This window comes from Ursus maritimus, unplaced genomic scaffold (genome assembly GCF_017311325.1).
Source record: "Ursus maritimus isolate PB19 unplaced genomic scaffold, ASM1731132v1 scaffold_10, whole genome shotgun sequence".
Lineage (NCBI taxonomy): Eukaryota > Metazoa > Chordata > Mammalia > Carnivora > Ursidae > Ursus > Ursus maritimus.
In genome coordinates, this window is record NW_024423344.1 from 27071592 (window position 1) to 27098381 (window position 26790).

The 26790-nt window shown below is 37.2% G+C and overlaps 2 protein-coding genes across 14 annotated transcripts in view; one reads left to right on the forward strand and one right to left on the reverse strand.

The window, feature by feature from the left end:
• The window catches only part of LACC1 (laccase domain containing 1), a 186093-nt gene extending 181040 nt beyond the window's left edge, over nucleotides 1–5053 (reverse strand). For 5 of the 10 annotated variants that reach the window (XR_005832791.1, XR_005832792.1, XR_005832793.1 and 2 more), the window contains exons 1-4: nucleotides 4798–5053; nucleotides 3080–3696; nucleotides 2266–2444; nucleotides 1372–1537 (exon numbers count right to left, since the gene is read on the reverse strand). Coding sequence is in view for 5 of the 10 variants with exons in the window: in XM_040623063.1 (XP_040478997.1) it covers nucleotides 1372–1537; nucleotides 2266–2444; nucleotides 3080–3641 (907 nt within the window). In the remaining 5 variants the exon portion in view is untranslated. Of the gene's footprint in view, nucleotides 1–28; nucleotides 355–1371; nucleotides 1538–2265; nucleotides 2445–3079; nucleotides 3697–4262; nucleotides 4600–4624; nucleotides 4774–4797 lie in introns of those variants that run through there. The other 5 variants (XR_005832786.1, XM_040623042.1, XM_040623065.1 and 2 more) reach the window with 4 other exon arrangements.
• CCDC122 (coiled-coil domain containing 122) overlaps nucleotides 5009–26790 on the forward strand; it is a 40136-nt gene continuing 18354 nt past the window's right edge. Inside the window, exons 1-6 of one of the 4 annotated variants that reach the window (XM_040623078.1) lie at nucleotides 5009–5091; nucleotides 9181–9266; nucleotides 13114–13203; nucleotides 13728–13843; nucleotides 20649–21047; nucleotides 22184–22300. In XM_040623078.1, coding sequence (XP_040479012.1) covers nucleotides 13158–13203; nucleotides 13728–13843; nucleotides 20649–21047; nucleotides 22184–22300 — 678 coding nt within the window. In that variant the 5' untranslated portion in view covers nucleotides 5009–5091; nucleotides 9181–9266; nucleotides 13114–13157. Of the gene's footprint in view, nucleotides 5092–5508; nucleotides 6242–8748; nucleotides 8896–9180; nucleotides 9267–13113; nucleotides 13204–13727; nucleotides 13844–20648; nucleotides 21048–22183; nucleotides 22301–26790 lie in introns of those variants that run through there. The other 3 variants (XM_008706815.2, XM_040623080.1, XM_040623082.1) reach the window with 3 other exon arrangements.

Genomic DNA, 26790 nt, shown 5'->3' on the forward strand with positions numbered 1-26790 from the left:
GTATAGTCTAGGTACCTTGTTAAAAATCTTTTGATCATATATACAAGGGTTTATTTCTGCGTTCTTTCTTCTATTCCATTGGTCTATATGTCTGTTTTTTTGCCAGTACCAAACCGTTTTGATTACTGTGGCTTTATAACAAGTTTTGAAATCAGAAAGTGTCAGACCTTTAACTTTATTTAAGTGTTTCATTTGGGAGCACCTGGGTGGCTCAGTCGTTAAGCGTCTGCCTTTGGCTCAGGGCGTGATCCCAAAGTTTTGGGATTGAGCCCTGCATCAGGTTCCTCCGCTGGGAGCCTGCTTCTTCCTCTCCCACTCCCCCTGCTTGTGTTCCCTCTCTTGCTGGGTGTCTCTCTGTCAAATAAATAGATACAATGTTAAAAAAAAAAGTTTCATTCTGACAGCTTTAATCTTTGATATTTAAAAATAATGTTTCAAAACCTAAGAAGTAACAAGTAAGGTTCTCTTTTTATATCCAAGAAATAAGAGTCAGATAACTTTTTGACAATGTCAAATCATAAATCTGACTTCTAGTCATCCAATCCCATAACTTTAGCTAGATCAAAAGAAAAAATATGCCACTTTCTTATTTATCTTTTGTCTAAAAAGCAAAGTAGTCATAGGTTTACAAGCAGAAGGAAATCTGAAAGATCTTTCATTTCACAAAGTCATAACCACAGGATAATCTAAATAGCATTTTAAAATACCTTCAGAAAACAAAATTCCATAACCTTAACACAACATCTAAAAATCCTTTGTTCTTAACTTTAAAGAATAAAGGCACTAGACTATTATATATTAAATTCAGTTTTCCAAATATATCTTGCTTCTTACCTCCATACCTTTACACATGCTGATGCACCTTCATCTTCATGAATACCTTTCTCCAACATGCCTTATCTTCCTATTCCCCATTGTCTAGACTTCAAGGGTTCTCAACCAGTGGCAGTACCACTCCCTCTGGAGTGTTCTGAAAAGCATGGAGGCACTTTTTTTGTTGTTATTACAACAACTGGGGGTGCTACTGGCATTAGGAATTTTGAAAGCCAAGCAAACTGCAATATAAGATTATCTTGCCCAAAATGTTAATAGCGACCCTGCTGAGAAATCCTGGCACCTAGTCAAGTCCTACAAATTTCTCAGGAATCAACCTGGGTACTGCTTCCTTTGGGAATTCTACTCTGATTCATAAAATATGACTTAGGTACTGCTTTTATCTGCTCCTATAACAAAAGTATGCTGCCTCTACTCCTATTTTTACACTTAATACCATGTAAAGTAATTAACTGTCATGCCCACCAGGAAAAAATTATAATTTTTCCTATACTACAAAACTGGTAAAATCCTAAATGCTTAATTAAGTATACTTACCAGAGTGAGCAACACCACATGCTTTTCTGACAGGATCAGCAAAAACAATTGGTATACAGTCAGCAGCAAGAGCTGCTATTGTGACTCCCCTCTGATTTGTGGTGATTCCATCATAAGATTCAGGTTCCTTCCTTCCCATAATCCAGACATCATTGGCATGATCAGTCTAATACCAAATATGTGTGATAAAAAATATTTTAAAAGTAGAATTTCTCATACCATAAGCTTTTTCTGAAAATACTCATTTTGTACAAAATTATATAGCAAGTTTAATATTACTAGCAAGCATTAAAAATATCACTTCTATGGTAAAATACCAAATTTACTTGTCATTTAACTTCTGGTATTATAAATCACTGCATATTTTATTCAAAGGAAAACAGATTTTAACACTTAACAATTTAATACAGTCTATCACAAACATCTACTAGAGATGGTAAATCTCTACTTGCAGCACTTTCTATAAAGTTCTATTTATGGGAAGAAGTTAATTACCAAATTAAAGATATTTTTACTTTTCCTGACCCAAATAAAGCTAGCATTCTGTAAGAAACAATGCATCAATAGTGATCCTAGTTCCTCCTAATGTTGATTTAGAAAATAACGGCCTTTCTCTCCCACCATTCTGGAATCTTCCTTCTAAGTCAAAAAGGGCAGTGGTACTATAAGAATTAACTGTACTTTTAGATACAAGGGGCTACAGGTGAAATGTATCTATCACAGAATTGATTTTTAGGCTATAGTGTATAGATCTAAGAAAAACAACCATAAGCATTACCCTAAAATTTTAGGTAAAACAACAGATGCAAAAGTTAAACAGCTTAAATTCCATGTACTCATTAGCACAGTCAAGAATATATTTTAGATCTTCTAAAACATGAAACAAAATTTTACCTTTATTCGGTAAAATTTCTCCACATTAAATCCTGCAGCATTCCCCAACCTACGCAGATTTTCTTGAACAACAACCTTGGGATCTCTCCTTTTGGAACTACTGAAGAGATTGAACGAGCTAAGAGTTGGGATGTAAGATATTCCACCTGTTCTTGTAGTAAATCCATGTAAGAAAGTATCTGTTGAATAGAAGTAATGAAGATTAAAAATATGCTATACAAAAGACTATAAAATGTTACAAACACAGTGTCTCAGTAAGCCTTTCTCTGATCACCTTGAGCTGCATGTTTTTCTGGCTTCCAATTTCTACAGCACTGTATACCTCATGTGTTCTTGTTATACATGGCTTTGTGTTTGCTTTACCTTCCCCATGAGATTACTGCTCTTCAAAGATTATCTTCTATCTCATTTGTCTTTGTTATTCCTAACAGCATGTAGCCCACAATAAATATTATTTATTTAGAAATAAGATTGACTTTTTAAAATTTCATTCTTCTGTAAAGGTGCCAATGAGTTAAGGTAGCAGAATTTCTAAATAGATGCTTAGGGTCATAAATCTCATTTTAAAGGAAGGCTGGGGGACTTGTCTTAAAACTGAATTTGCATAAAGCAAATTTATTTATTAAAGGTGGCTTTGAAAGGACTATTCCTTGATATCCCTTGGCATCCCTCACACTCCCATGCTGCAACTGATGCCAATGAGTTCATAAACCTATAGCCTACAAAAGAAAGGAGGGGAAAAAAGGCGAACAACCTCTAAAGAAAGATGAGTTTTTCCATGTATACAGCAGAAACAACACAGCATTTAACATACCTGAGATCAAAGGAGATGTGATAATGGTTAACTCTCCTTTCACTGCTGGTAGACTTCTCAAATATGTTTGTATTTCATTCTGGATTGCTTCTATTTCTTGAGCTGTGATCATGTTTATTTCAGTGGATTGTTTCAAAGGACCTCCCCCTGAAGTCACCTGCAAGTCTTCAAACTCAAAACTGTAAACATTGGTGAAGAGTTGATCAATAAAAGCCTTCAGTAATGTCTTTCGGTGCATGGGTACGATTACCTTAATGCTGCTCAGATTTTTTTCATCAATTTTTTGCTTAATAGTATACAAAGAGGCAGCCATACTAGGATTGCTAACAGTCTCAAATTCTCTCAAGAGAGTTGATAATCCATTGCTTGCTTCTAATTCACAGTTATTATTGGCACCATTCCTTTCACAACTGATGTTATTGCAACACATTATGCAAAGAAACTTGGCCTTGGCAGCATGGTGGTATCGGACAGCATTCAATGTCTTCAGTAATGCCTGATGACTGTTTTTCTGAGAGTTAAATTTCAAACCAAAGAAATCAATCAACACTGCTTCTGCCATCCTTCAATATGGTATAAAGCCCTTCAAAGAAGATTTGTGCCTCCTAAGAAATCACCTATAAAGAAAAATTAGCCCAAGAATGCAAAATTATATCAATATTCTCATAGTTACAAATTTGTACCTACTTTAAAAAAAAAAAAAGTTTCACTGATCTAAAAACCTAACAGAATAGTAGAGCTAGACCGCTCCAAGCAAAGTTAGTCCATTATTTATCCTAAGAGAACCATGAGAGTGGAACGACCTCTTAATTCGTTTTGTGAAAGTGATTTGTACATCTTTCCAGCAGAACAGTTCCTCTGTGTGTGTGTGTGTGTGTGTGTGTGTGTGAGATGTTTTTTCATACAGCAAATTTTAAGTAGGAAATTACTTGTTAACTTAGACAAAGTCCTGCTTTTTAATTTCAGGGTGTCAATTTATGTTAAATGTATATCATTAATCCTGACATGACTGGCACGTTAGGTCGCACCCCTTCATATGAAATATCGGGGCCTTCAATAAGTTAATGGAGCTGCACCTAAAATTTACATTTTTAAGGGGATAAAAGCTAAGACGATCCCAGGATTTACACAGCACTCCAGGTCAGCGATTTGGATGGGGCATGCCGCCCACCTGCTTCCTTACTCAGTACTGGGCCCGCCCTCCCAGGCCAGGCCGCCGGTTTCTCTTCAGGGGGCGCCTTTGGTGGTGACCCCCTCGGTCCGGGACGCTTTTCCCCTGCAGCCACTCCAACCTTCACTCCGTACGGTACTGAGCTCCCACTGAGGTTCGTGTCGCCAGTTTTGAAAACCATTGAGAGAAGCGAGGGGGTGACGCCCACCCTCCCCTCTGCCTTGGGAAATGCCACAAAAAGCATCTGTCCCCCCTGCCCCGCCAGGTCCCGCGCTCGGTCTCCACCTGCCCTGGAGCTTCCACCGCCTCCTCCCCACCCCCTTGGGACTTTCTGACCCACGGACGCACAGCGCAGGCAGTTTTCCCCGTCCCACCTGCCCGCGCTCCGCCTTGGCTTGTACCCTCAGTCTTCCGCTAGCTCTGAGGCGCCCGGCCGCCACCCCCGGCCCAGAGCCCGGACGGAACCCGGAAGCCACGAGCGTGGCACCTGGAGTGCTAAGCCCGACCCGGGACTCCGCCGCAGCAGCGCCTGCCGCGCCTCACCCACCTCACCGCCGACCGACCACGGGCGCCCCGCCTGGCGTGGGCACGACGGCTGGGACCCCGCGGCTGCGGAGGACCGGGCTGGGCCAGGCCGGCGACCCGCAGGGAGGCACGAGCGAGTTCGGGAGAAGAGGGCTGGGCACCGAAAGGCGCGGGGAAAGCCCGGGAGGAGCCTAGCGCCGGCCCCCCGCGGCAGCCTCAGTAGTTCCGGGTCAGCGCAGCCCGTCGAGGCCGTCCTCCGCCGCCCGGTCGAGGCAAGAGAAACAGGAACCAGAGTCCTCTAGCAGGGGCCAGCCGGGTCAGCTGGCGGGAGCCGGGGCGGCGGGCAGAGAGGGGAGCAAGGCGGGAGGCGGGCCCGTGACGGGGGCGGGGCGGCGGGCGGGCCCTTGAGTGGGGAGGGACGTCCGGCGCGCAGGTAAGGGGAGCCGGGCTCCTGGCAGGCTTACCGGCCCCCGAGAGGAGCCGGGCGGCTGAGAGGCTTGCGGGCGAGTGAGGGGAGGCGGGCGGCAGGGGGGCGGGCCCGTGAGGGTAGCTGGGTGGCCGGCGGGCGGGTGAGAGGGCGGGTGAGGAGAGCAGAGCGGCAGGAGGGCACGCCCCTAAGGGGCCGGGCGGCTAGCAGGCAGGCAGGCTGGTGAGGGGAGTCAGGCGGCGGGTCGGTGAGGGAAATAGGGCTGATGGGCGCGTAAAGGGAGCTGGGCTGCGGCAAGGCGGGAGGGCCGCCGAGGGGAGCAGGGCGGCAGGAGCGACCCGGGGAACAAATGGCAGACTCCCTTCTGCGATTGGAAGCGCTCTGCCCAAGCCCGCTCCCCCAACGCTCGAAGACGAGCAGTGTGGGTCAGGCACTTGGTTTAATCACCAGAGCCCAGCCCTGAGAACCAGCTTGTGTTAGCACTTGGCAATTTGCCCCATCCGGGGTTCAAGCAATCGGCCTCCTTGGGTGGAGTTTGATTGTTTGTTTGTAGTTCTTGGTGTTTTTTACGGTGTGTTTTTTTGTTCCCAGAAACACTTGGTTGAACTTTCTTTTGCCTTTTTGCTGGTTCCACTTTACTTGCTGACTGGACCAACGCTTTTACAGCTCTTTTCTTTTTTTTTTTTTTTTTGTACTGACAAGTCTTGTATAGCCGTTTAAAAATACGTGCCACTAGTAGAAAATTAGAAGGCGGTAACTCTTAGAATTGTGATACATTAGCATCCCTTGTGTAACCTCAAAGGGTGTAACTCATTTAGAAATATCAAACAGCTACTACGTGGAGAGCAGATGCTAAGATAAAGGGAAAATCTGTCCAGACTTTGAAGGGCAGGAGAAAGGGTGCTTCCTGTGGAACTGGTTATAGTGGACGGAAAGGTCCCTTTTGTCTTCATTTTTGCTCAGAGGATAAACGCTGAAGAAGTTTTGCCTGAAAGAGAAAGAGTCCTAGGTACCTGGGAGTTTAGAAGAGCACTTGGAGGTGGGCAAGTGCTTCCATTCTATTTGACTAGGTAATGGGATCACCAACCCAGAATAGGAACTTGCTGTTCAGTATCCCTCGCAGACGTTTTTTGTCAAAATTTGCATTTTCATGATTTGTGTGGGGCATTTGTTAAGAGCCCTGAGTGGTAGATGGTATACCTGATCAGAAGGTGCACTCTGCACTCTCTGAGTTTGTTTTATGTTAAATATTACCTTAAACAAAATAGAGATCTTTTGAGTTACAACACTGGTTTCAAACATTTATCCCTGTTTTTATAGACAATGATGGGAATTCATTTTCTTTAATGAAACAGTAGTGACAGTAAAAAATTTAAAAATATTTCAAAATAGGGAAGCTTCAGGGGGAGAGATAGTTTGTCATTGTGTTGTATTTACATACCATTTCCTTTCACCATTTGTTCCTAGACTATCTAGCCTCATCTCTCTTACCTCATCTCCATTCACCCCACTCCAGTGGTTCTCCTGGCTGCATATCAGAACTACAAGCAGAACTTAAAACTAAATCTAGGGACTTCACTTGGTATACATTTGAATCAGATTCTCTGGGAGTCAAGTCTGGGCATGTTTTTCTTTGCTGTTTATTTTGTTTTAATCTATACAGATGATTCAGATGCATAATTAGGCTTGAAAAACAACTGCCTTATTCCCAAGGCACTCAAACTAAAGGCTGTTTCTTGGATGAGCTACAAGATTTTATCCTTTACACATGCTGTTCCTGATGAGGATGTAGAATATACGTGAGGTTCAGTGGGGTGGAGTCCGGAGCCAACGACAAAGAAAGAATTCTTGAGGCGTCTTTGGTGCAGAATTGGTGGTTTATTATAGCACGGGGACAGGACCCGTGGGCAGAAAGAGCTGCTGCACCAGGGTTGTGAGGGGTGGCTGTTATATACCATGGGGTTGGGGGAGGTAAGGAAAAAGGGAGGTTGAGGAAATACTTTCATATGTTAAGACTCACAAGATACCAGAGGCCTTGCCGTTGTCAAGTTAAGGTTGTTTTTCCCTCTTGCAAGACATTAACATTAAGATGGTTGGGAACTTCCTGGAGGCTGCAGATTATAAGGACATTTAATTGTATCTACATTCCCCTCCAGGAGCTAGGTTAGTGATAGAAATGCTTTGTTCTTGTAAACTGCTAAAACATTTGCAAACTGAGGGAGACTCAAGTCTTGCAGGATTGTGGTATCTATAGGTTAACTATTTCTTTGTCCTTTAGGGCAGCCAGGAGTGCCTGAGGAATGTTACATACAACCCATGGGGCGGGGGGGTGCGGGGTGTCAGTTTCTGCTTTGTCCTCAGCTTGCCTTCAGTTCCCTCATCATTCCTTTTGCTTAAAATACCCTTCTCTTTTTATCTAACTGCTACTTGTTTAAGATCTTTCAAGCTCAATCATAACTTTCCTTGAATCCTATTCCCTCACCAGACAGAATTAGTTGCTTCTTCCTTAGCATTTTGTTCATACAAAAGAAACCCTCTCATTGATGCAGTCTGGACCCATAGCCTAGTAATAAATTGAAAAAGTCAATTAAACACTGAAGTGTACACTTTATAGGGATGAACTTGATGGTATATAAATTTTCTCTAAACCTGTTTTTTTTAAGTCAGTTTAACCAGAGAGTCATGATAAAATGTATTTATTCTCTCATAGAAACAGAAGTCCCAAATCTAGGTGTTGTCAGGACCATGTTCCTTTCAAAGCCTCTCATTTTCCCTGCCTCTTCCAGCTTCTGGTGGCTCCAGGTGTTTGTTCCTTGGCTTGGAGCTGTGTGACTTGGGACTCTATGTCTTCATACTCATATGGTCTTCTTAATGTGTGTCTGAGTTTCAGATCTCCCTCTACCTTTCTGCTGTAAGAACACATGTGTGGAAATAATGACCAACCACATGAGAATAAGCAAAGATTATTTGTTCAGAGTTTGCTTTGGCAAGGTTGTCAGCCACCATCACTTGTGTGTTGGCAGGGTTAGAAAGCTTTAATAGTGGAAAAAAGAGAAATCTTCAGGTATACCCTGATCGGAGGCTATTGGCATGGGGAAGCTGTAGGTAGGCTGACTAGAAGCGGGGCATCCTATGTGATTGGTTAAGAGTGTACATTTTGGCTTCCTCTGATTGGCCCCAATTAGGGAAGCTGTTAGTTATTCATCAAATACTGGTCATTTGGGGCCAATTGTTACAGGACTTATTGTTTGGCTTCTGGAATTTTCATTAGAGATAGTAGTCTGGCTTCCTACAAGTCTGACATAGATAGCAGGAATGGCTTCCTAGTCTGGTTACTGTAGATAGCGGATTGGTTTCCTGAATTGGTTGCTGCAGGTTGTGGGTGAGAGTGCTGTATTTATATATGGTCTGGCCACTGTTTGCATAGCCAGTCTCTTACCTCTCATTGGATTTAGGGTCCAGCCTAAATCCAGGATGATCTCATCTCAAGATACTTAACTTAATTACATCTGCAAAGACTATTTTTCCAAATAAGACCACATTCACAGGTTCTGGAGGTTAGGACATGGACATATTGTGGGGAGGGGGGAGGCACCATTCAACCTACTACAAGCTCCTCACGGTTTAGAAATCATGCTTACTTGTAGAGTAACAGAAGACCTTGCTTCTTACTGTTCTCGATGAAACAAGCAGGTAGGTTATGACTGGATTTCATCATAGGCTATCATTTCTATTTCAAACAGTGGCATAGTCATCCCTTAAAGCTTGGATTCAAGCTGCTGATTACTCTCTATATGTCTACACTTTAAAAGGACACATTTGGTAGTCCAGTACTATCAGAACATTCAGAGAAATCTCACCTTTGGTAGAAAGCTAGAAGCAATGTGGATAATGTATTAATGTTGCCTGTATTGTCTTTGATAGGAAGTTAAGGAACAGTACAAATCCTCTGAGTTTTTTGTTTTGTTTCGTTTTCAGCATCCTGAAACCTTAATCTCATTGCCTAGTCAAAGAAGAGAGTAATGCCTAGTCCTAGCAGATCCTAACACACAAGTATGTAATAGGTATGAATAATTTTTTAATGATTCGATTAATTAATTCCTTTGGATGACTCTGATAATGTTGTAACTTCTCTTGAAAACATGTGATTGAAAAGTGTATTATTCTGAAATGTGTATTATTCTCATTTGTACAGTGTGTCACATTTTCCCCCACTATTATCTTGTTGGGATCGAACGACTCAAATCTGATTTCATCATGTTTATGACAAATGTAGACCATAATTTAAAATTTGCTTGATACCAGGGAACCCTTTTATCTCATCTTTCCCCAGGCTAATTTTTTAGCTTTCTCAGTTAAATATCAGCTTTAGATATTAAGCCCCCCCCCACTTAGAAAACAATTTCACACAAGGAAAAATTATCTGTTTTCTGATAATGTGTCTATTCTAAAAGGCTAGAATGAAATTATAAACTTAACTACTTTAACTACCTATCAGGTTCACATGACAGCTTTTCCCATTCAGAATGAAAAACAGTGCTTATGTGACATGGGTGCACATATACAATTGCCTCCTCTTAATTCTTCTAAGCTAAAAACTCTCAAAAGCCCCAGAGTAGTTTGACAACCTTGCTTTATTTTGCTCATTAACTTAGAGGAGGTACCAGATGATGAATTTCCAAAAGCTGGAATCATGGCCTTTTTAAATTCTCCCAAGGGTCAAATATAGGGGCTTGCCTCTTCAATGCAAAACAGATGATGCACAAATCATGCTTATTCCTGTGCTTTAGTACATATTAAGTGCCTAATAAATGTTAATTTGGATCCTAATTGTTTCAAATTCCATCCTTCCTACTTCTTGGATTTGTGGCCTTTGGCTAATTTCTTAATTTCTCCAAGTCTTAGTTTACTCATCTACAAAATATAAGTAAAAATAATATCTAGCTTATAGGATTGCTCTGAGGGAAAATAAAGATAATTCATTTAAAAGCACTTAGAAAAATGCTAATTACTTGTAAGTATTCAATAAATGTTCACTATAGTTATAAAAGAATGGTAGTTTAATATGGTATCTGCATTACATTGTTTTCTGTAAAGCTAATTTTTTTAGTTCAAAGTGTTTTTTCTAAATGATTATTTTATATGTAAATTGGACATTTACAATGGAAACTGTAGATATTGGGTTTTTTTAATAAGTCACTTAATTCATCTTTGTATTCCTCACAATACCTTGCATATTATATGTACCTACATATGTGATTTGAATGAAAGAGTGATTGATACTGTCTAGTCTAAACTCATTGATTTAAGCAATTGTAATGAATTATCAGTAGATGGCAGTAGTTTGTTTTCATTTTTATCTTTTGTCCATTCTATAATAGAGATCCAGAAAGAAAACTAAAACTTTCCCAATTTAATTTTATTTTTTTAAATATTTTATTTATTTATTTGAGAGCGAGAGAGCATGGGAGAAGGGGGAGATGGGGAGAGGTGCAGAGGGAGAGAGAGAAGCAGACTCCACCCCTGAGCAGGGAGCCTCACTTGGTGCTCAATCCCACCCATGACCAGATCATGACCTGAGCCAAAGGCAGACACTTAACTAACTGAACCACCCAGGCGCCCCTAAAACTTGCCCAATTTTACAGTAGATATCCTTTCACAAATAGTTGGTTTAAATAAATGTCACCCAAGAGTTTTTCAATTTATGTTGCTTCAGAAATAGAGCTCAAGAAGTACCAGTTCTGTTATTTTTTATTATATAAATCTAATTTTCTTCATTTTTTAGATTTCTTCATCAAATTTTTTAGGGATTACAAAAATGAATAAGACATTAAATTTGTCTTCCTGGAGCTTACAGTCTAATGGGGAAATACAGTGTAAAGTAATGGAAATAATAAGAACAAAAACTGTTGAGTAGCAGGAATTTGCTAAATGCTGTCATCCATTATTTCATTTAGTCCTCTCAATAATCCTAATGAGACAGGTATTACTATTGTTTCTGTTTTATAGATAAAGAATCTGAGGCCCAGCTTGGAAAGAATTTACCTAATAAACTAGTAAGTGGTACAAACTGGGTTCAAAGCTAGCTCTATCTTTTTTTTTTTTTTTAAAGATTTTATTTATTTATGTGACAGAGAGACAGCCAGCGAGAGAGGGAACACAGCAGGGGGAGTGGGAGAGGAAGAAGCAGGCTCATAGCGGAGGAGCCTGATGTGGGACTCGATCCCGGTACGCCAGGATCATGCCCTGAGCTGAAGGCAGACGCTTTAACAACTGCGCAACCCAGGCGCCCCAAAGCTAGCTCTATCTTACTCTATGACCTAAACTGTTATCATGGTATAATAGAGATATAGAAACAATTGCACTAAAGAGAGGAAAGGATCATATCTACCAAGAAAGATCAAGAAAGACTTCTTAAATAAGATGCCATCTATGACGGAGTTGAAAGATTGGCCGTGATGTTGACATGGTGGGAACAGTAGTTTAGGAGCATAATTCTATCATTAGAACAGGGTAAATTGGAGTGGAGATAGACTACAAGTAGACATCTATTAAGTAACTGCCACGCACTGTTCTAAGGTCTCTGCCCTGATGGAGCTTACATTAGTAAAAGGAGATAGAAAAGAAACAAATGTATATAAAATATCAGTGGTAACAAATGCTATTAAGAAAAATGAGGCAGCTCCCTCTCCTGCTCCCCCTGCTTGTGTTCCCTCTCTTGCTGTCTCTCTCTCTCTGTCAAATAAATTAATTAATTTAATTTAATTTAAAAAAAAATGAGGCAGGGTAAGGAAATGGAAAATGAAGGAAGAGAGGTCATGTTTTAAAGAAGGTTATCAGGGAAGGTGTCTCTACTAAGATACTATTTAGAAATGGCAAGCAGTGAGTGGATTCCAATATAATTTAAAGGTAGAACCAATAAGTTTTGCTAAAAGAACTGCATGCAGCATTTAAGAGAAAAGTCAAGATTCTAGCTTGTCCTTTGAGTAAACAATTTGGGGAGAAGTCCTGGGCCACATACTTGGAAAGTGTCTTAAAGGATTTCCCAAAGGGCCTATGAAACATCAACAATGAGCTCTCATTTGTGATTATCTTGCACAAGTCTTGTTGAATTTCCATGAGCTCAACACTCTTCTAGAGACCTCATTGCTAATGTCCCCAGGGTTTTGGGCCTGAACAAGAAAAACTTGTCATTTATTGAAAGGAAGAGACCATGAAGGAGCAGATTTAGTGGTGGTGATGGAGTGAACAGAGAATCAAGAGTTCAGTTTGGAATATATTAAGTTGAAATTACTGTAAAAATCCGAGTGAAGATACCAAGCAGGCAATTTGGAATGAGTCTGGAGCTCAAGAAGGATGTTCACGTTAGAGGTATAAATAAGATAAAACCTATAAGTGGATTTTAAAGCTATGCAACTAGATGACATCACCTAAAGAGTGACTATAGAGAAGAGGACTGAGGACTTAGCACTGGGACACTGACATAGATGAGAAAACTGAGGAGGAACTAGCAAAGGAAACCCTAGACAGAGTCCATAATAATTAATTACTCACAATATATGTCAGGTCCTATGCTAACTAAGCATTCTACATGTATTAATTTAATTGTTATGACAGTCCTGTAAGGTTTTACAGATGAGGACCCTGATGATCAAAGAAGTTAAGGAACTTGCTCAAGATCATAAAGCTAGAAAGCAGGAGAACAAAGATTCAAATACAATTCTACTTTCCTCTAAAACTCTCTCACTTAACCATTGTGTTTTAATTCTTGGAACAATGATGAAATATCATTGCCATCCCTGTGAGGTATTTGACAATGAATTTGCTTTCAGGATCACCAGGATATATGACAGGGGAAAAAAAAGAAAAACAAAGAAGAGTGAAAAATTATCAATGTTGGTTATTTTGTAGGCATAAAGAAGGTGAACCAAAAAGGGAGAAAGAAACAAAGTAGAATGTCAGTCAACAAAGAAAGGAAGAGTCAAGGAATTCCTGAAGAAGGTAATGAAGCAATCTTAAGAAATAAATAGTTAAAAGATAAGCAGCAACAAAAAGGTAGTATGATAGGATAATTGTGTTAAAATGTATAGCCAAATAGAATAGAGGGAAGCTATAAAATTTCTCCAGGAAGAAACTTACGTGGTGTTTAGAAAAGGTATAACAACCTGAGAATGCGAGCCTATAATGAAAATTCATCAACTATAATTGCTATATAGTTATTATGGTAGCACTGTAATTATACATATGTGTAAGTGGTCTGGATAAAAAAAATGAGGACAATCAAAATATTTATACTGTTCCATCCAGGAACAGATATAACATTATAGTAGGCAATTCTGAATTGTGTATTATTATGGCTTTTGATTTTGGTTTTGTTTATAGTCAGAAAGAAAATATCACCAACCCTAAATCTACTTTATTTATAAGAAACATCACATTTTTCATGACTTTGAATGAAGAAACAATGACTTTCTCAGAGGGTCTATAACTTACATTTTTATTATGTACTTTATTCTTTTGTCTAGCTCTGGTTAAGCAAGGCACATCTTCATTAACTGATGCGGTAGAGCAAGTTGCAAAGCAACAACAATCACAAACATCAGAAATAGAAAAAAACAAAAAAGTTCTGTTCCATTTGCAGGTAATCTACTTCATGTAGTCTCTTGAATGAGTCATTACTGTCTTCAAAACTATATTAAATTATTAACAGGGATATTATTAAGGATACTTAATTTGGCAGGCTATTTGAGACTCCTGTTTTTCATGTTTACTCCTTCTTAATTATTCTGTTATCCCAAAGTGAAGTCTATACAAGTATTCTAGTTTCATGGAACATTTCACACACCCAATATACAAGGATTCGGCAATGTCCTTATAACTGTAGTATGTACATATAAAACCCAATGTATCACATAGAATTATTTTAAGCTCACTTCTATTTGATAGTTTTTCCTAAAATGCTAAATTGAAGAAATGTTAAGTTTTTAAGCCAGTGTTTTTAAAGCCTTTGCTTTTGAGTTATTAGTTGTCAGTGAACATTTCAAGTTGACAAGAAACATTTTTGTGTTCCTTGTATTTCATAATATATTTGTAATTCCACTGTGGGGAATCTGGAAGCCATACTTATTTTTTGTATGCAGCACAATTAGATATAACTATACTATGTTAACATAGCTAAAGAAAACTGGAAATGGTATCTTTACTATGCGCTTTGTAAAGGTATTATTAAATATATTATGAAAGTGAAGAATAGGCTATAGAGCCCAGCTGCCTAGTTTGAAAGACAAGATTTGCTACTTTTAGCTCCATGGTTTAATTTCCCTGTGCTTCTGTTTTCGTATTTGTAAATGGAGATAATAACATGACCTGCCTACAAGGTTTTCATGAGGATTAAATTAATAAATATTTGTAAATGTATGTAAAGTATCCTCCTGGGGCCCTGGTGGACCATATAGAGCTAGATTTTGATGTTGGCTTTAGGTGTTAATGCATCAGCAGAGATATGATGATAATAATTATACTCATGGTAATATGGATCTCATAAATATTTGCATTGCATAGTCACTTTTAGAAAAGAATACATTTTTTGCAAGAGAATATAATATAAAAATAATAATGTCTTAGCTTTTTATGAAGAAATTTTCTGTAAAACTTCCCAGTCTTCAATGAGTTTCACAGGTGTTATTTCACTTATATCAAGGGCCTACTTTTTATTAAGCATTTTGCCAAACATTGTCCTCACTCATCTATTGAAGAAGGAGACAAAGAAATAAATAATTATATGCAAGGTAGTAATGTCAACAATAGAGGCATGAACACAGATTTAACGCTGAAGAAGGAATGATCACAAAGTGATGTTTCAGTTGAGTTTAAAAGAAGACAGCTGGAGTTCACTTGAATATTGGGTATTTAAGAGAGGTTTAAGGGTTAGGGGGCGAGGAGGATGGTGTTCCAGACAATAAGATCCTGAGAAAATTCAGAGGCCTCAAAAAGCATTTGATACATTCATAAAACTACAGTTGACCCTTGCATAATATGGGGGTTAGGAGTGCTAACCCCTGGCCCAGTTAAATCCACATATAACTTTTGACTCCCCCAAAACTTAACTACAATAGGCTACTATTGACTAGAAGACTTATCAATAACATAAACAGTCAATTAAAGCATATTTTTAAGTTATATGTATTATATACTGTATTTTTACAGTAAAGTCAACTAGAGAAAAAAAATGTCATTAAGAAAATCACAAGTGGTGCCTGGGTGGCTCAGTCAGTCAAACGACTGCTTTTGGCTCAGGTCATGGTCCCAGGGTCCTGGGATCAAGCCCTGAGTTGCAGGTTGCATTGGGCTTCCTGCTCAGCAGGGAATCTGCTTCTCCCTCTGCCTCTCCCTCTGGCTTGTACTCTCTCTCTCTCTCTCTCTCTCACTTTCTCTCTCAAATAAATAAATAAAATCTTTTTAAAAAAATCACAAGGAAGAGAAAATACATTTACAATACCGTACTCTGTGTGTGTGTGTATACATATATATACACACATATACGTATACATATATATACATATTCGTGTGTGTGTGTGTGTGTGTATGTATATATATATATATATATATATATATATATATATATGTAATCTGCCTATAAGTGGACCCATGCAGTGCAAACCTGTGTTGCTCGAGGGTCAACTGTGTATGTAGCTTGGTGGCAGTATAGCACAGGGTATCTTTTGAGAAGTGGTGGGAGAGACATACTATGATAAGAAACCTGGACATTATTCTAAAGGTGATGGGAAGGTTTTGACGGGCTTTAAGCAAGAGAGCAAATGATTACATTTATATTTTAGAAAGAGTATTATAGATGCATAAAAGTAATTTTCATAATCCATCCATTCATGATGAAAACTCGAGCAAATTAGGAGTAGAACTTTCTTAATCTAAAAAAGGGCATATACACCCCTTTATAAATACTATAGCCAACTTCATACCTAATGGTGAAAAACATAATGTTTCTTTCCTAACATCAGGAAAAGGCAAGGATATGTGGTCTTACCACTTCTGTTCTTTCTGTGGTACTGGTGGTTCAAACAAGTGCAACCATGAAAGGAAAATAAATAAAAGACATCCATATTGAAAGGAGGAAGTAAAATTGTGTTTTTATTCACAGATATAAGTACAACCACTTAGGGAACAGTTTACAGTGTCTTAAAAGATTAAAATATATTTACTGTATAACTCAGCCATTCAACTTCTAGATATTTGCTTATCCAAGAGAAATGAAAGTGTATGCTCACTGGAAAACTGCATATAACCCATCCATCAGAACAAAGTGTGGTATATCCATACAATGAAATGCTACTCAGCAAGAAAAAGGAAGACCCAGTGATATATACAGCAATATAGATGTATCTAGAAGTAATTACGTTGAGTTAAAGAAGTGAGACTAAAAAAATATATATGGTGAGATTCTATTTATGTAAAATTCTTGAAAATGCAAACTTATTTTTAGTGACAGCAAATGAATGGTTGTCTGGGAATGGAGAGATGGGAGGGAAGGATGGATTGCAAAGTAGCGGGAGGAAACTTGTGGGTAATAGATATGTTTATTTTTATTGTGATGTCTCATGAGCATAAAAATAAGTCAAAAGTCATCAGTTGTAAAGTTTAAATATGTGCAGTTTATGTAAATTCTACCTCAATAAATCTATTTAAAAAAAAAGAGAAGAAGGAGAGGGGAAGAGAGAGAGAAGGAAGAAGAAGAAAGAGGAGGGATAAACAGAGAAGGAGGGTTTGGGCATGAGGAAGAAAGAGAGGAGGAGGAGGAGAATAACATCAACAAATTCTAGTGAAAGGTTAGAAATTAACTGAAGGAAGAATTGACTAAAGCTGGGGAGAAACATTAATAGTCTATTACATTAGTCCAGGAGAGAGAAGAGATGATGACCAAATCAGTAGAAATACCATCTTTCCCCATATTGATCAATAGTGTCAATAGCCTGATCTAGCTGGCAGTGCATGTGTCCCTGTGCATCATTCATTCAATCATTTAATATTTATTGAGCACCTTCATTGTACCAAGTACTATTTTAAACACAGAAGATAATGATAAAGAAGACAAAGTTACTTCACCCATGGGGCTTACTTTCTAGTCAGGGGAGGCAGGCAATAAAGAAATAAACAAAAAAGGTAATTCCATTAACTGATGTGTTACAAAGGAAATACAATAATGTGTAACTCAAGGAGGATAGGTAGTTAATTAATATTTTAACTCAGAGAAGACTATTTGAAGAGTAATAATAAAGCTGAATTGTGAAAGACAAAGACCCCAACAGGTAATAACTAGAGGTAGACAAGTCCTAAGGTTGAGAGAGCAATTACAAATATCCTCAGATGAGAAGTCACTAGGCATATTTAAGAAACAGAAAGGAGACTGTAAGAGGGAAGAGTAAAACATGAGATGGATGGCAGAGTAAACAGTGACTAGAGGATATATGACCTTATAAACCACATCAAAGAATTTGAAATTTTATTATTACAGCAATAGGAAATCACTAGAAGTTCTTGAGCAGAGAAGTAGTAAGATATGACTTATATTTTTGAAAGATTTTTCCATCTGATATGTGGAACATGGTTGTGGGAGAGGGGGAAGAATGGAAATAGGAAGAACAGGCAAGAGGCAGGCCACACTACAAAAATTGGTCAGAAGTGAATTTGGGATTTTATTTTGGAGGCCCAACCATCAAGCTTTGCTAGTAAGTAAGTTGTGGGGGGATTAGGTAAAGAGAAGAATCAAGAATGACTTGTAGGTCTTGAGTATTAGGTATAAAGTGGTGCAATTTATTGAAATCAAGAAGACCAGGGGAGGAACATATTGGGTGTATAGATTATTCTTTTCTGAACATGTATAGTTTAGATATCTATTGGGTTTCCAAAGAGGAATGTCAAGTGGGCATTTGAAATCTCAGAGCTGGAGATAAAAATTGATGTTAATCAGCATGTTGTATTTTTCTCTCTCATCTCTGCCAGGAAAAGGATAACTGGGTCTGTCTTTTTAATACACTGCCCCTTCCCAAAATTATAAATTTGTTTAAAGAGAATGGCCATACTAGATAGAAAAAAAAAAAAAAAAAGAATGGATGGTGGTCTGCAGCATTATTTCGGTGGGAGGATCTATAAAATTTGGTGAAGAGATATAAATAGTAAAGAAAAGGAAGGAATTAAGGCTGCTTCCCAAAGTAATACCATTAGTTCATTAGTTTGGGAAACTAGGGGTGTGGTAATTTGCATTTTTGGTCCCAATTCTTCCCTTGCCATGTATCATTACAGTGAGTGGGCATACTTCTATCCCTTAACTGTGAGTTTCATCATGTGATTAGCTGGGATATTAACAAATGTTATAAATAGAAGCTGGAAAAGCTCTTCTATACTTGAACTTCCATTCTTTTGCATCTGCTATCATTTTGAGGACATGCCTAGCCCAGCCCACTAGAGGATAAGATACATATGAAGCAAAGCCAAGATACCCCAGCCAGCCCAGTCAGCCAAACCAAACCATCTTACAGCCAGTCAAGCCCAGACATTTGAGCAAATCTAACCAATGTCAACATCTAGCCAACTCCAGCTGCTCCCATTCATGTGAATGATAAATATTTATTTTATGTCACTGAGGTTTTGTGGTTCTGACAATAGATAAGTAATGCAAGGAAGAACAGGATGGGAAGGGGAATAGGATTAGTCTGATCTGGGGACATGATGAATTTGAGATGGCCAGTGGCACCTTGGTGTAGGACTTAACAGCCACTATGTTCTGTGAATCATCAGCATATATGTAGCTCAAGACGTAGGTATGGATAAGATTACCCAAGGAGTATACATAGAATGAGCAGAGGAAATTATGATGATTGCACCCTGAAGAAGACCTGTATTTGAAGGAACAATTGAGATTGAGAAGGAATACTCAGATATTTGAGGAGAACCAGAGAAGAATGGTGGTGTGAAAAGTAGGTTTTCTTTTATTTATTTAGTTTATTTTTTATTTTTTATTATGTTCAGTTAACCACTGTATGGTACATCATTAGTTTTTGTTGTAGTGTTCAATGATTGATTAGTTACTTATAACACCCAGTGCACATCACAACACATGCCCTCCTTAATCCCATCACCCTGTTATCCCCTCCTTCCACCACTTTCCCCTCTGAAACCCTCAGTTTGTTTCCTGGTGTCCATAGTCTCTCATGGTTCATCTCCCTCTCTCATATCTCCCCCTTCAGATTTCCTTCCCTTCCCCTATGGTTCTCTGTGCTATTGCTTATGTTCCACATATGAGTGAAACCATATGATAATTGTCTTTCTCTGCTTGACTTACTTCACTTAGCATAATCCCCTCCAGTTCTATCCATGTCAATGCAAATGGTGGGTATTCATCCTTCCTGATGGCTGAATAATATTCCATTGTATATATGTACCACATCTTCTTTATCCATTCATCTGTTGAAGGGCATCTCAGCTCCTTCCACAATTTGGGTATTGTGAACAATGTTGCTATGAACATTGGGGTGCATGTGCCCCCTCTTTTCACTACATCTCTATATTTGGCATAGACACCTAGTAGTGCAATTGCTGGGCCATAGGGTAGCTCTATTTTTAACTTTTTGAGGAACCTCCATACTGTTTTCCAGAGTGGCTATACCAGCCTGCATGCCCACCAACAGTGTAAGAGGGTTCCCCTTTCTCCACATCCTTGCCAACATTTCTTGTTTCCTGTTTTGTTAATTTTTGCCATTCTAATTGGTATAAGGTGGTATCTCATTGTGGTTTCGATTTGTATTTCCCTGATGGCTAATGATAAGTTTGAGAAGTTCTTTATAGATCTTGGATATCAGCCCTTTAGAAAAGTAGGTTTTAAAAAGGAGATGCCGGTGAGAAATGCAAACTGTCCCAGAGAGGTAAGGCAGACATCCTTATGCTCATTTACAAATGAAGAAAGTGAGATTTGGGTAGGGCAATTAAGTTTGCTATGTATGATCATACCAACTAGTAAAATGGCAGTAAGGGCCCTAGAATCCAGATCTTTTGATTTTTAGCCTAGGGCTTTATTATTTTTATCATATTATCTTTCTTCAGTGAGTACTTCTGATGTCCATAAATATATTATTTAAATGATTATAAAGTAATTTTTATGTATAAAATGTTAACACAAATGATAAAATTTTAATACTTTGAATTAGATGAACATTACAAAGTAAGAAACATATAACTCTGGGCTCCCTCAAACATTATAAAATAATTTTGTTACTTATTGAATGGTTCCTTTGATTGTATATCAATTTTTCTATATCTGATAAATATGTATTTTTATGTTGTAATTTTACTACAGACTTACGGATCAAAACAATAACATTCCTCTTATGTTGAATATCATGAATTAATAATAATAATATTGAAATATTTTATAGAATGAACTCCATGAGCTTGAAAAACAAATAGCATCTGTCTCTGCAGAAACTAAAGAAACAGAAAGGCAAATTTACCAGCAAGATGCTGCCATAGAGAATGCCAAACTTCAATGTGGGAACCTGGAAACTCAAATCAAATCCTTACATACAGAAAATGTAAAACTTAAATTTGACATAGAAGCAGCCCAAGAAGACTTTGAGGAACACATGATAAGATATAATGAATATTATGCAAAAATAAAAGAGCATAAAGATAGTTTGGGGGAGGTAGAAAGCAAATGGTCTTTCATGATTGCACTCCATGAAAAACGAGATCTTGTTAAAAAACTAAAAACAACAAAAGAAGAACTTATGCAAAATCTCCAAAATCCAGAAAGAAATCAGATAAAACAAGTACAGGTTTGAAATATCGCTTATCAAAACTATTTCTATTACTCCTTCTTTGTAAGTACACTTATTAAGTGATACATTTATCAGTAACTTATTAAAATGCTCATAGCTGCCTTAACGAGATTCAGAAACTATTTTCACAACTTCTAAAAACTTAAGTACATGAGTTATGTAACAACTACACCAAATGTACAAATACATAAGGGAGTTGTTCTCAAATCCCCTGTGGATTAATCAAAATATATAGTCAAATAAAATTGCAGTGAACAATTAATCCATTTGTTTCAGAAAGTGTGACTAACAAAAAATGTTAAGCCCTAGCTTTTAAGCTATTGGATCTGACCAAATCAATTTCATATGCTTAATGCTATTATACAAACAATATCAATTAATAATTGTACCTTAAGAATTTTTCTATTTTTTATACTATTTTTTGAAGACAATGGGAGATATAAACTTAAAAAATCTGTCATTTCTTGCTAGAGAATTTAAAAGTATCCTTTATACTGTTGCTGGGCAATTGTGACTATGACTACCACTTTTCTTATGTCTTATTACATTTAGTTTTAATTTTAAGTTTTTATTCTTTTTATTATTTTTTATTTAAATTCAATTTAATTAACATTTTCTGTATTATAAGTTACTGTTTCTGGGCAATGGCCAGTATGGCTACCACTTTTTAAAAAATATATTATTTGCATTTAGTTTTAATTTTAAGTTTCTAAATCAAAGGTTTATTTGTTTGAATAGCAGTTCTTTATTCTTTTTACCTATCAAAGTAATATTCTAATCCGGTTTACCAAAATTAAATGTGATGGCTAGTTTATTTAAATTATAGAAATACTGAAATGTTGGACTTAGGGGCGCCCTGGGTGGCTCAGTCATTAAGCATCTGCCTTCAGCTCAGGGCATGATCCTAGGGTCCTGGGATCAAGCCCTTCATTGGGCTCCCTGCTCTGCTGGGAGCCTGCTTTTTCCTCTCCCATTCCCCCTGCTTGTGTTCCCTTTCTTGCTGGCTGTGTCTCTCTCTCTCAAATAAATAAGTAAAATCTTAAAAAAAAAAAAAAAAAAAGAAAAGAAAATGTTGGACTTACATTGACCATTCATTGTTTGACTTGTGTATTTTACACTTTATAAACATACAGGAAGACATTACAATGTTAAAGGATAAAATTATAACTGTAGAAGAATCTATCACTGAAAAAACTTGTTTTCTCGAAGAAGAAAAAAAGACACATGAAAAATTAAGAAAAGAAATAGAGGTAAGTCTTAATTATCTGATTTCAGTGTTTTATGGTATCATTTTGTAAGCTTATACCATATTTATAATTTCCATAACTTACTCTTAATTTCTAAGACAGCTAGAGAACAAAAAAGAACTATAAAGAGCAGTAAAGTTCAAATCATTAATAGCAATAACTCCCTCATTCAGATACTTAAATATGTGACATGTATTCAAACAAAGCAAGCATTCATTCCTATTAAAATGTGGCCGAGAATCATTGTAGATCTCATTCCACCAACACCTTGGTTCTCAATGTCTAGAAAGCAGAGATTATTAAGTCAAAAAGGATGACCATTACTAGAGAGACATCAGAAACTCCTTGAAATAGAGTAATAGACAATGGAAGTCATTATTATTCTAAACCTCTCTGACTTCATGTTTTCAATTATTAAGAATCAAATTAAAAAAAACTGATATGCAAAATTGAAAGTGAGATTAAATTTGGGGTACCACTAGTAGACTTCTATGGTCATTATTGTTTAAATGAATGGAGAATAAAAATGGAGAAGAATATGTTGTTGAGGGCAAATAAATAATTTTCACCCTAAAGGCATTATTTTGAAAACTAAAAAGATACATTTGCTTGTGGCTAATTTACCACAAGAAAAAAGCATCTGAGGAGTTTGAAGGTAAAAATCCTCACCTTTACAAAACATTTATCTAAGAAACGCCATTACTTTATCTTACATTTTTCTAGTAATCTAAATAAATGGTTATTTTTTTTACCTTCTAGATCAAGATTTATTATAAAATTATAAATAGTAAGACACTTATCAGTGGCATCAAAACAGAAATAAAATGATTAATGAAATTGAAAAATTGTATTCACAGATAAAATCCATCGTAAATGGTACCAACAAAATAGGTTAGCCATACGGAAAAATAAAGCAAATTTAGAAATAAAATTGTATTTCTATCTTATAACATATGCATATAACCATTTTCAAGAAGATTAAAGACAATATACAAGATAAACTTACCCATTTGTGTCTTTTAAAAGACACACACATGCGCAAACTGCATGATTAAATATTACTTTTGACAATATCATAAATTTCTAAATTAATAATAATAAATGTACCATAACAATAGAGAAGACAAAACTCATTTTGAGAGAAGGTATTTGCAATTAAATAAGTGATTAAGAGATAAGAAGATGTGAAACAAGCCAGTAGAACATTGAATAAATGATATGAAAAGTCTTGTTTTTTGAGACATGAATATCCAAAAAACAATGAGAAAAATGATTAACCTAATTAACAAATTGATACTGAAAGCCACAAAGGGGTCCCGTATTTAGTCCCTCAGATTATCAATATTATAGTTGATAAGATGTGGAGCACTTGAATTTTAATATACTGTTGAATGAATGTATGAATGTAAATTTGTATAAATCATTTTGGAAAGGAATTTGAGATTACTTATTAATTTTTTACTCTAATAATCTTTATTGAGGGATAAGAGTAAGTACACGAATTAAAAGGTTTAGCTTGATTAATTTTGACTAAGATATTTATTTTACCTATGTTATCATCACCTAGATCAAGATATATAACTTGCCTATTCATGCTTAGGAAATTCTTTTGTGACCCTTTTTTTAAGCTACCACTATTCTGATTTTTTAAAACAACTTTATTGAGATATAATTCACCCACTTGAAGTGCATAATTCAATGATGTTTGGTACATTCACACATAATTTGTAACCATTACCTCAGTTAATTTTAGAAATTTTCATCACCTCAAAACAGAAATTCCATACCCGTTAGGTATGACCTCTCCATTTGTCTATTGTATTTACCTATATTTTTGCTCTACCACATTCTTCCTTCCTGATGCTCTAAAATTCCTTCTTTTATCTTTTCCTTTCTCTTTAGAAAACTTCTAAATTCATTCTTTTAGAATATGTCTGCTAGGGACAAAATCTTTTAGTTTTTTTACATCTGAGAAGGTCTTGATTTTCCTTTCACTCCTGAAGGATATTTTTTGCTGCATACAGAATTCTGGGTTGACAGTTCTTTCCACAGTTGAAAAATGCTGTGCTATTTCTTTCTGGCTTCCCTGATTTCTGATGAAAAATCCTCTGTCACTCAAATTTTTTTTCCCCTATAGATAAGGTGTTTGATTCTTTTCCTTTTTTAAAATTGAAGTATGATTAATATACAGTGTTACATTCATTTCAGGTATACAATATGTCAATTTTATACATTACTCAGTGCCCATCACAATAAGTATACTCTTAATTCCCTTCGCCTATTTTATCCATGCCCCTGCCCACCCCCGCTGCCTTCCCTTTGGCAACCACCAGTTTGTTCTCCATATTTCAGAGTCTGTTTTTTTGTTTGTCTCTTTCTTTTGTTGTTTGTTGTTTTGTTTTTTAAATTGTACATATGCATGAGATCTTTTGATATTTGTCTTTCTCTGATTTATTTCACTTAGCATTATACTCTCTAGATCCATCTATGTTGTTGCAAATGGCAAGATTTCATTCTTTTTTAAGGCTCAGTAATATTTCATTGTGTGTGTATATATATACAACTTCTTTATCCATTCATCTATCAATGGACACTTGGGCTGCTTCTATAATTTAGCTATTGTAAATAATGCTGTAATAAACATGGGGGTGCATATATCCTTTTGAATTACTGTTTTCATATGCTTTGGGTAAATATCCAATAGTGGAATTACTGGACCATATGGTAGTTCGATTTTTAATTTTTTGGAACCTCCATACTGTTTTCCACAGTGGCTATACCAGTTTGCATTCCCATCAACAAGGCATGAGGGCTTCCATTTCTTCACATCCTCACCAACACTTGTTTCTGGTATTTTGCTTTTAGCCATTCTGACAGGTATGAGGTGACATCTCATTGTGGTTTTGATTTGCATTTCCCTGATGATTGGTGATGTCCCCAGAAGGAGCCAGCATCACTCCGAGGTGTTTGATTCTTGCTGCTTTCAAGATATCCTCTGTGTTTAGTTTTCAGAAGTTTTACTGTGATATGTTTTGGCATGAATTTCTTTGGATTTATCCTATTTGGATCCATTAGGTGTATGTCTTTTGACAAATTTGAGAATTTTCGTTTTTATTTATTTGAATACTTTTTCAATTTTGCCCCTTTTCTTTTTTCCTTCCAGAATTCTGATGACACAAGTGATCTTTTTTATAGTCCCACAGACCCCGAGACTCTCTTCATTTTGTTTTTCTATCTATTCTCTCTGTTGTTCAGATTGAGCAATTTCCAGTGTTCTGTCTTCCTTTTACTGGTTCTTTCCTCAATTTCCTTTATTCATTTTGGTTATTGTATCTTTTCCATCTGGTTATTTATATATTTTATTCCTTTGCTGAGACTTGCTGTATTTTTGTTTCAGGCATGCTCATTGAAGAATTTTTATTATAGCTGCTTTAAAATGCTTGTCAGATAATTATAACTTCTGTGTTTTCTTTGCGTTGGCATATGTTGATTATTTATTATTCAGTTTGATGAGTGATTTTCTACTGAAATATGGACATGTTGGGTATTATGTTTTAAGCCACTGGATCATTGTTAGTTCCAGGTGGTGAAGGAAGTTCAGATTCTCCAGTCTGTCTCCATTGACACCCATGGAGGAAGGAAGGGCTTCTTGATACTAGTGGCCATAAGTGGGAGTTCTGGCTGCCCACCAGGCCTCTACTGATAGCCTTCTGGCTGGGAGGGGCAGGAACACTTTAATTGTGCTCCTTATGTGGCCTTTATTGACAACATGTAAACATGGCCTTGTTACTACTGAGTGGTGGTGAAGGTCCTAAGTCTCTAGTAGGCCTTCTCTGACGTTACCCAGTAAGAAGTGGAGGGGGCCTTGTTACCATTAGATAGGAGTAGAAGTCCAGGATCCCCAAATTGGCTTCACTGATACCAGAGGGTGTGATTTCCAGTGTAGATGAAAAGCCCTGGCTTCCCAATTAACATCATCTGACACCACCCCAGCAGGGAGATTGGGGCACCATATTATAGCCTAGCAATGGTGGAAGTGTAAGCTTACTACTCAGTCTTTACTGGTGTGGGAGGTGGGGGATGCCTAGTTTTTTGCAATGTTTGACTTAGTAGTTACTACTTAAAATGTTTCTGTCTTGCTAGGTTACCCTATTCCTTGTTCTTTGGCTAGAGAGCAGGCATTTCTTAGAATTTTATTTATTTTTTATTTTTCCTACACCTATTGGCATTTCCAGGTTGCTGTCCTTTCTAGTATCCACTTTGGGATATTTGAGGCAAAATAAAAACCCAGGGAGCTCACCACCATATCCTTTCTTGGGTCCTGAGGTCCCTAGTCAGTTTACCTTCTCTACACCTTTTAGAAGCTTCTTATGTTTGTAATGTCTATGGCCTTAATTTAGTTGTACTTAGCAGGAGGAGTAGATATATAATGTACATCCACTTCATCTTGACAGAAGCAGAAATGTAAATGGATATTTTCAATGGTAAAGAAT